The sequence below is a fragment of the Mesoplodon densirostris genome, chromosome 7 (genome assembly GCF_025265405.1).
Source record: "Mesoplodon densirostris isolate mMesDen1 chromosome 7, mMesDen1 primary haplotype, whole genome shotgun sequence".
Taxonomy (NCBI): Eukaryota; Metazoa; Chordata; class Mammalia; order Artiodactyla; family Ziphiidae; genus Mesoplodon; species Mesoplodon densirostris.
The window spans coordinates 8,361,743-8,371,951 of NC_082667.1; the positions used below are offsets into that span (position 1 = coordinate 8,361,743).

At 55.8% G+C, this 10,209-nt stretch overlaps 1 protein-coding gene across 14 annotated transcripts in view; it reads left to right on the forward strand.

Moving 5' to 3' along the window:
- The window catches only part of NRXN2 (neurexin 2), a 99,542-nt gene extending 89,573 nt beyond the window's left edge, over positions 1-9,969 (forward strand). For 7 of the 14 annotated variants that reach the window (XM_060102827.1, XM_060102828.1, XM_060102831.1 and 4 more), the window contains one exon: positions 9,665-9,969. In XM_060102827.1, the coding sequence (XP_059958810.1) occupies positions 9,665-9,969 (305 nt within the window). Of the gene's footprint in view, positions 1-673; positions 683-3,589; positions 3,595-9,082 lie in introns of all 14 variants that reach the window. The other 7 variants (XM_060102825.1, XM_060102826.1, XM_060102832.1 and 4 more) reach the window with 3 other exon arrangements.
- The last annotated feature ends 240 nt before the right edge of the window (positions 9,970-10,209 follow it).

The window sequence follows — 10,209 nt, forward strand, 5'->3', positions numbered from 1 at the left end:
CAGCTGCACAAGGGTGCATACACAGCATGTCTTCAACCCACCAAGGCAGTTGCATGCGCTCAGAGCTGCACATCCATGCACACACAGACCCACTGAAGCGCACGTGCGCACATCTATCGAGGGGTAGACCAGATATTCAGAATCGCATGCACGTGCTCAGAAGCACTTGCATATTTCACACACTCCTGAGACACGTACACCTATGTGCTCAGACCCTCAAGGCCCAGGCATATACGAATCCTCAGACTCTCAGAATTCCACATTCACACTCAGCTCACAGAAGCAGACACACGTGTACAAATCCACTTGCATCACACACATGCTCACACATGTGCTCAGGCCACAGAATCCTCCATGTGAGCTCAGACTTACAGACGCTCACAGATGTTTCAGAATCACAGGTGCGTGTGTGCGTGTTCAGAGCAGGCACGTATACAACATGCACAGACCTGAGATGCAGGCACACACATGCGCACGTGGGCGTGTGAATTCAGGGATGTACACGTCTGCGCCCAGGCTCACAGAGGTGCATGAATGTCACAGCACCACCCCCGCATACACTTGGGCTCGGACTACAGTCGCCTGCACATCTGTTCACGTACTCTAAGACACACACGTCCTCAAAGGCATATCCTCGTGTACCGACGTGTGTGCTCATGCTGAGGGCCATGAGGGCGCACGTGTGTGCATCCTCAGGCAGGCTGTGTGTGCCCAGACCCAGGGGTCCACGCACACACACACATTTCTTCAGACTCACAGACCTGCACCCCTGCCCCACCGCCCCAGGAAAGGAGACCTTCGGAGGCCCACCTCAGCTCACACCTTCTGAGGCTCACTCTGATGTGCATGCCTTATGCTCAGACACACACACACGTGCTCAGACCCCTCAAGGCATGCATACTCGTATTCAGTCCCACGGTGGTGTACACACACGTGAACACACACACACACAGAGTCAGGCCAACACTGACACGGGAGCTCACAGCTGCTGGTGTACTTACTCATATGCTTAGAGGTACACATGCAGCTCCACATAGAAGGACACCCACATATCCGTGGACCCTCAGGCTAATCACACATGTTCAGACACAGTAAAATGCGTGCTTCCATGTTCACCAGGTGAGCACACAGACCCACAAGGACCCACACGCTCGGCTTCATATAAGCCCACGTGTGCTCAGACCCAGAGAAGCAGCCTCATGCACTCAGCCTACATGTGTGCATCCCTACCGAGGCGTTGCCCCCATGCACACATACCCAGGACCCTCAGAGGCGTACACATGCTTAATTCCACAGGCACAGACACATTTGCTCAGACCCACACATCTAGCTCAGAATCACAGAGGCACAAACATGTTCAGGTCCCAACGTGTCTTAAGGTAACACTAGTTGTAACAGAGAAACTCTCAACACCCATGGTTAAACACATAGACATTGACTTCTCCTTCACGTAAAGTTATAAACACTGTTCCTGATGGGTGAGCAGCTCTTTTTTTTTTTAAACATCTTTATTGGAGTATAATTGCTTTACAATGGTGTGTTAGTTGCTGCTGTATAACAAAGTGAATCAGTTATATGTATACATATATCCCCATATCTCCTCCCTCTTGCCTCTCCCTCCCACCCTCCCTATCCCACCCCTCTAGGTGGTCACGAAGCACTGAGCTGATCTCCCTGTGCTATGCAGCTACTTCCCACTAGCTATCTACCTTACGTTTGGTAGTGTATGTATGTCCATGCCACTCTCTCACTTCGTCCCAGCTTACCCTTCCCCCTCCCCATGTCCTCAAGTCCATTCTGTACGTCTGCGTCTTTATTCCTGTCCTACCCCTATGTTCATCAGAACCTTTTTTTTTTTTTTTAGATTTCCATATATATGTGTTAGCACACGGTATTTGTTTTTCTCTTTCTGACTTACTTCACTCTGTATGACAGACTCTACGTCCATCCACCTCACTACAAATAACTCAATTTCATTTCTTTTTATGGCTGAGTAATGTTCCATTGTATATATGTGCCACATCTTTATCCATTCATCTCTTTTGAGAGCGCTGATTCAGGGCTGGTCTGTCTCCACCTTGAAGCTGCACCGTCTTCACCGTGACTTCCCGAGTTGTGGTGGAAGGGGATGAGCAGGGCGGGGCATGAAGGGGAGGGCTTATGGGCCAGGCCTGGGAGGAAGAGGTGTGCATGGGCCCTACTGATTCTCTTCTCCAGAGCTCGGTCATGTGGCACGACCTAGCTTCCAGGCAGTCCAGGAGGAAGCAAAAACAGATTTGGTGACCAGCTAGCCATTTATTTGCCACAGTCTGGGCTTTGGGTCACCAACGATCCAGTCCACTGTTCCCCCCACCGACAGAACACACCCACCCCTCCCCAGGGGAGACACCCGAAGCCCTGCCCGGTTAGGATAGTCATCTCAGAGGTGAGGATGTCTGGGAGATGGACCCACTCCGTTGGGTCCGGACTTGGCTCCTGGGTACCCATATGAGGTCTGGATACCCATGAACTAAAAGGAGAATTGACTTCACTGCCCATACAGCCCAACACACACCCAGAATACCATGATGGGCCAGAGAAAACCACCACCATAAAACCCTGCGTCCAGAGGGCAGGATGGAGGGTGCACAGCAGCTTGTAGTTCCTAGTGTTGGGAAGATGCAGGCAGCTTGAGGCTCTGCCCTCAGTAGTGGGGAAGTTTCTCCCTGAAACCCCACCTCTGCTGTCTGGGAGAAACTCCCCTCTGCTTTGTCTGGGGCCCTGGTGCTGCCCTCTGGCAGGCCCTTCCCAGTCCTTATCCTCCATGGCCATCTCTGGGTGGGTGTCGGGAAAATGACCTCCTTGGAGGTCTCACAGCCTTGACAGCCCTCTTCCTGCTCATGCATATTTGGGGGCCCAAAGGTTGTTTTAAGGCCCAAAGGTGGTTTTGAGGCTCAAACGGTCAACGGAACGACACTCAGAGTTCTCTCCTAGACATAATTCTCAAGCCTGTTTATTTCCTTGTTTCTCTGCCCTATCTCTTAATTTAGTGGTGACTATCTTGAGGGCGTTTGAAACAATGGGTGGGGAGCCACACCCTTAGAGTGATCCTTTTCTTTTTGCCGTATGCGGGCCTCTCACTGTTGTGGCCTCTCCCGTCACGGAGCACAGGCTCCAGACGCGCAGGCTCAGCGGCCATGGCTCACAGGCCCAGCCGCTCCGCGGCATGTGGGATCCTCCCGGACCGGGGCACGAACCCACGTCCCCTGCATCGGCAGGTGGACTCTCAACCACTATTCCACCAGGGAAGCCCTAGAGTGATCCTTGAGGCAAGGCTGAACCCCGTTTTTCAGGTGGCAGTGTCACTGGGCCACTATCCCTGAAAGCCGTTTCCAGTCTTCTTTCTTAAGATTTGGGGTTTGGGGGCAGTGCTTCTTCTGACACTTGCCGGCCCCGCATTTGTAGGCTCTCTCTGGTCCCTTCATCTCTGTTGCAAACTCACCAATTCTTGTCTAACGTTGTTTCTTTCTTGTAATACGTTACCAAACACAGAAAGTAAAAGGCGGCATCGTCGTCCTGACTTCCCTGGCACCTTCCCTTAGTGCCTCAGCCTCGGTAAGCACGTGGCCTGTCCCAAGCAACGGTTGGTACCAGGTGTCCTGCCGCTGCATTATGTGGTTCTGCATCTTTCCAGCTTCCAAATCCATTTCCTTGAATTGTTACCTGAGGGCCACAGGTTTTTGTTAATGTGACACCCACTTCTGGCTGTGTCTGTATTCGTTAAGGTAACATGTGTTTCTGTAACAGATAACCTCCCCCCGAATCTCAGTGGGTCCTTCAAGGGAAGTTTCTGACTCAGGTGAAGCCCCACCTGGGTGCTCCTGACCAGCAGGTGGCTCTGCCCCAAGGAGTGCTTGGGGAATCCAGAGTCCTCCCATCTGTGGCTCCTCCATTTCAACACGTGGTTTGCAAGGTCACTGGAAGGAGGAGAAGGAGTGCGGAGGATCTGGGCGGTACTGGCACTGCCCACTGCTCACTCCTGTGGCCACACCTAATTGCAACGGATGCTGGGAAATGTAGTCTCACTGCCCAAGGGAAAGAGGTGGTCACAGAGGCACAACCGCATGTGTTCAGACCCATGGTGGCACGCTCACATGTTCTCAGCGACACATTCATGCATTCACATGCACACACGAGCTCAGACCCAGGCTTAGAGGCAGGCGGACCACACACAAACCACGTACAGAGCACAGGCTCACTCACATGCACACACATCCCCTAAGACTCGCTGACACGCAGGCTCACGTGCTTGGATCCATTGAGGTTCGTGCGCGTGCACACATGCACACACACACACACACATGCTTAGAGACACATGCCTAGGTGCTCAGAAACAGACCCTCAAAGGGGTGGGTGCATGTGCGTGCACACAGTAGGCGCTTCACCGTCTCTGACCTTGACTCCACCTTGGCGTTTGCCCTTGCTGTGTGTGGGTTTCCGGGTGGGGAGGGGTGGTACCCTTCAGTCCACTGCACACAGTTGCACAGATTGTTCTCTGCTGGAACAGGTGAGTAAGGGCTGAAATCTAGCCAGTGCTTTGCTTGCCAAGCTGTGTGTCCTGCGCCCTGGAGCGGGGCTGTGCCCACCAGGAGAACAGAATGCCTTTTTTCAGTTTTGCACAGAGATACTGTTTGCCAAATGATGCACCTGCAGGGCTGTGGCCACACTGAGGGTCTGCCGTGTTTCTAATCCACACGAAGTGCCCTGTGGACTAGTGGCCTTCTTGCCGTCACAGCCTGGGCAGGGCACCCAGCACTGGCAGATGATTGCTTAGTCTCTGACGCTCAGCCTCAGTTCTAGATGCTTCTTTGGGGGTGGGCACATCTTGCTTGGGTGGGAATGGGGTTCTTGGGTAGATTTTCAGTCAAGGGCCTTCTTTGCCCTAAAGGCAGAAAGGGCTCCAGCTTGCTTGTCCAGCAGCCCCCAGAGACAGGGGAGCTGGGGGAGGAGGGTGCTCGGGAATGGCTTGTGGTCTCCTTGGCCAGAATGGAATTCCTTTTAGTAAGCGGAACTGACATGCACTGAAATTCAATTTAGGAGCAGAGGGTGGGTGGCGTCTATGATAAGTGCTCTTGTGAATATTTCCCAAATGCTGCAGTTGCCTGAAGTGGGGGAGGGGAGGGAGGCTGCCTAGGGTCCTTATCAGACCCCCAGGGGCACCCCATCCCAATGTGCACCCTTGGCATAGAGCTGGACCCAGGGTCCCAGGCACCATGAGTCTTCATGAGTTTGCACCCCCAAAAGCCCAGCGGGAGGGGCGGCCTGGGGAGCCCCCAGTTGGACTTCTGCAGTGAGAAGTCTCTGAGGGTTCCTCCCCTCCTCCAGGCCCCACTAACTCCTCATTGGCACAAGCTTGCCTGACCCTTCCTGCATGACCCCAGGAAAATACGGTACCCTACTTTGTGTGTGACTTCACTGCCACAGAGCCCGGGCCGACTTGAGTGAGAGTTGGGGAAGGAAGGCAGCGTGGGGTCTCAGTAGTGTGTTATCTTGTGGTGAGGGGTGTAGGGCCCAGGGAGGAAGTGGCGTGGGAGGTGGAGGCTGATGTTCAGGGCCAGGAGAAGCGGACACCAAGGGGCAGTTGTGGCAGTGGGGGGGGATGTGAGTGAGGGCAGGGTGCCCTCAGGAGGTGCTGTCAAAGCCTCGGGCCAGGGAAAGTCCCCAAAGGAGTTGGGGACGCAGGGACAGGACGGAGACCCAGAGATGGAGGCCAGGAATTGGCTGGGGTTGAAGGGCAGGGCCAAGAAGTCAATGTGACCAGGACTGGGAGGGCTCTGGAGGCAGGGTTGGGGGAAGCAGGAGGCTGCACAGGGGGACCCTGGGAGCCTGTGTGTCCCAAGGACCTAAGGAACCAGTGAGTTGGGGCAAATGGTTGTGGGTGGTGGGGGCGGGGGGCAGCTCAGGCTGAGCAGGATTTGTCTGTGGTCCAAGGCCTGAAGCCCCCATACACCCTCATCTACTGGGGAGGTGAGCAAAAGGATAGAAAGCCAAGGTCTGTGCCCTGATTGGCCTGATCAGCGCCTCTGGGCCATGATGTGTCCCCAGCAAGGGGCTTCCCTGGCAGTGAGTCCAAACCTGTGCCTCCAGGACAAAATAGGGACAAGGTGTCAGAGGCACCCAAGGCAGGGAGGAGCCTCTGGAGGTCTGCCTGAAAGAGGAGGTATTTGGTTGGATTCAAAGGATGAATGAGATATCAGCAGGGGAAAGGTGTTCTGAACAGAAGGCAAAGGTCAGGAAGGGGGCAGGTGGTGTGGGCCAGCAGTGAGGACCCCAGATGTGTTCAGGGTCCACACAGGGAAGGGAGCCTTGTCATGGCTGGGCCCAGTTCCTACCACTCGAAGGGCTACCAGCCTCCTCCTGAGACCTAACAGCTGAGTTTGCCACTTACCCAGGGGCCAGGTTGCTGGGCCATCCTTGGTGGGTCTAGGGCTCAGTAGGGATGGGAGGACAAAGTATGTTCATCCATAGGCTGGGATCCAGGCCTTGGCCTCACCTTGGGCCTGGAGCCCAATACCCTAATTTTATAGATGAGGAAATTGAGGCCCAGAAAATGAAAAGAAACTTGCCCACAGTCACACAGGAATTAGTGACAGAACAGGTCTTGGCCTCCCACATTAAAATCCAAGCCAAGAGTCAAGCAGCCTAGCAGATTCCTGCAGGCGTGGGGAGGATGAGTCAGGCCTTCCGGGGCTCCTTGTGAGACTTGGCCCTCTCCTGGCCTCTGAGAGCCACAGAAGGGACTGGATAGTCTATTCATTCATGTAGCCTCACAGTGACACCTGGAAGACCCTGGAAGTCCTGCCCACCCCAGGCCTCAGCAGCATCCTCCATAAAAAGCCAGGGTTGGACAGTCCCAGCCCCACAAAACATGCTTCTCTGCTCTTGGCTCAGTTTTCCAGTGTGGCTGAGCAGGTGGAAGCCCAGGTGCCCCGAGGCTTCTCAATCTGGGGGGCAGGTGAGCCCCTGTCCAGGGGGAGATTGGAGCCTGGTGGGGAGAGCAGCCTGAGGAGCTCAGCAAGGCTGTGAGTTCAATAGCAAGATCTTGGCTGAGCTGGCTAGTGTGGCCAAGGACAGCTCTGCCAAACTGCTGGAGCTGGCGATCTGAAGGATCAGCAGAGGTGTCTGAACAGCAGGGTGGAGACCAGAGCGCTTTGGGTGGGGGGAGGAGGAGAAGAGGTGCCAAGGTGTGGTGGTGGTGGCACATGGCTGGCCTGGATGCACTGGGGCAGAGGGGCCTGTCAGTGAAACCCTGAGAAGCCTCCCATGGAGCGGGTGGGAGGCTTGTGGTGTGATCTCTGAAGATCAAGCCCTGCAGAGAGACCAGGGAGCTGCACTCAGATGGGGGCGGGGCTTGAGCTGTGCTGGAGGGAGAGCTAGAGAGGAAACCTACCGCCCCTACCAGGACCAGAACTGCCCCTCCAAGAGGAGGGAGCCCTTCCACCAGCCACCTAGACCCAGGGCTGCAGCTCTCTTCTACCCCAGACCAGTGGGTAGCAGTGCTTTTTGTTTGAGAGGGGGCCCAGGGGGCTGATGGGAGTTGTAGTTGTTGACCCACGGGCTGATGAGGACTAATGGGAGTTGTAATTCTCACCCTCTGGGGCCGATGGGAATTGCAGTTTTGGCCCAGGGGACCCCAGTTATCCGACCTAGGGAGTGAGGAGACCTACACCCCCACCCCAAAGGCCCTCCCCAGTAGTTCTCCTGGGCCCTATATTAGCAAGTGCATCCTTCCCAGATGGCTGTGTATGTATTTTCTTTTCTTTTTTTGCTTTCATCTTCTTTCCGTTGTTTTATTATTGTTTTAACAATAATAAGACGGCCAGAGGCCGTCAAGCCCTGGCCAGGCCCTGGCGGCCCATGGGGGTTCTGGGGAGGGGGAGGGGGGGAAGTCAGTGGGGGTCAGAGGTGGAGGGTGAAGAAAGAGAAAGTTGGGGGTTTAGGGTTAGTGCAAGAATCATGTGTCGCTGCCTAGTCCCTTCCCTCACTCCCTGTCCTTCCTCACCTCTTACCTCAACATGGCTTCTCACCACCACTCCCAAAGTCCTATAGGACAGGACCCTCCTCCAATGTGCCTGTGTGTCCCTGCCAGCTCTTCCTCCTGGACCTCGTCACCTCCCACCTTCAGTTCTCCTCTCCCCATGACCAACCTGCACTTAGCCTTCAAAGCCCCTTCGCATGATCATCCCCTCCCAAGTCCTCTCACCCATGAGGCAATTCCTACACAGCTGCCTGTCACGTGCCTCCTCCCCAAGCCTTCCTTCCCACTGCTCCCTCCCTCCCCCGCCACACGCTGACACCAAGTGGTGGTAACAGTTCCTCAATGCCAGCCTTCACTGTGCAGATTTCAGCTTTGTGTTTAATGAGGGGGAGAGGGCACAAGTGAGGGAGGAGAGTATTCTGGAGGAAGCAAGTTGTTCAGGGAGAGAAGAGTGAGGGAGGGAGATACCAAACAGATAGAAAGGAAACGTTGTACGGAAAAGTTGTTTTTTTCTTATTTTTTCCGGGAGAACCCGCTTACACAGCTCTGTTTGTAATTTTTTTCTTCATGCTAAAATCACACGGCCTATTTGTTGATGTAAGTTGCCTGAATTCCGTGGTATGCTATCTTCTTTTTTAAAAACAAAAGAAAAAAAAAGAAAAACCCAGAAAAAACCCTAAAAGATATTGTTGTTAGGTTTGTTTAAATGCTGCTCTTGTATCTGTTTTTAAAGCCTTAAACCAGTAGAGTTCTTTTCTTTTTTTCCATTTCTTTTCTATTTCCTTTCCTTTCTTTTCCTTTTGGTTTCTTAAGACAAACAAAAGACCAAAACCCAGAGAGCCACAGAGCCCGTGCGTGGGGTGCCCAGGGCATCCGAGCCGCTGCCCGCTTAAAAAGCGCAGTGCTCCGGCCGGCTGGCGGGCGGGCCCAGCCCGCTCTAGTCTCCGCCAAAGCCAATTGGAACCGATTTGGGTGTGTGAGGCTGTTGTTTCTCTCTCTGTGCCGGCCGCCTGCACCCCGGCCCTCGCTGACGCCCTGTCTTTTCTCTTCTCTCTCTTGTTCTAGGAGGAGAGTTAATATTGCCCATTATCACGGAGGACTCCTTAGACCCCCCTCCCGTGGCCACCCGATCCCCCTTCGTGCCCCCACCCCCCACCTTCTACCCCTTCCTCACGGGCGTGGGTGCCACCCAAGACACCCTGCCCCCGCCCGCGGCCCGCCGCCCGCCCGCCGGGGGCCCATGCCAGGCCGAGCAGGACGACAGCGACTGCGAGGAGCCTATCGAGGCCTCAGGCTTTGCCTCCGGGGAGGTCTTTGACTCCAGCCTCCCCCCCACGGACGACGAGGACTTTTACACCACCTTTCCCCTGGTCACGGACCGCACCACCCTCCTCTCCCCCCGCAAACCCGCTCCCCGGCCCAACCTCAGGACAGATGGGGCCACGGGCGCCCCTGGGGTGCTGCTCGCCCCCTCCGCCCCGGCCCCCAACCTGCCAGCGGGCAAAATGAACCACCGAGACCCGCTGCAGCCCCTGCTGGAGAACCCACCCCTGGGGCCCGGGGCCCCCACGTCCTTCGAGCCGCGGAGGCCCCCTCCCCTGCGCCCCGGCGTGACCTCCGCCCCCGGCTTCCCCCATCTGCCCACAGCCAACCCCACGGGGCCTGGGGAGCGGGGCCCGCCGGGCGCAGTGGAGGTGATCCGGGAGTCCAGCAGCACCACGGGCATGGTGGTGGGCATCGTGGCGGCCGCGGCGCTCTGCATCCTCATCCTCCTCTATGCCATGTACAAGTACCGCAACCGCGACGAGGGCTCCTACCAGGTTGACCAGAGCCGGAACTACATCAGTAACTCGGCCCAGAGCAACGGGGCGGTAGTGAAGGAGAAGGCCCCGGCTGCCCCCAAGACGCCCAGCAAGGCCAAGAAGAACAAAGACAAGGAGTATTATGTCTGAGCCCCCGGCACCGCGCCCCACTGCCAGCTGCCCCTCCCGGGAGGGCCCGAGAGGAGGGTGCGGCCCTCTCCCTGCCGGGGCCCTGGGGACCCACTCCCTGGCTGCCTCAGACTTCTCTCGCGAAGAGGAAACGCAAAAAAATGAAGAAAAAAAAAAAAAAAAAAAAGGAAAACCCCGTGCTCGTCCCCTTCCTCCTGCCGTCCGTCGGCGCGGAGTCATCGTGCGTCCTGGGGCTGTCTG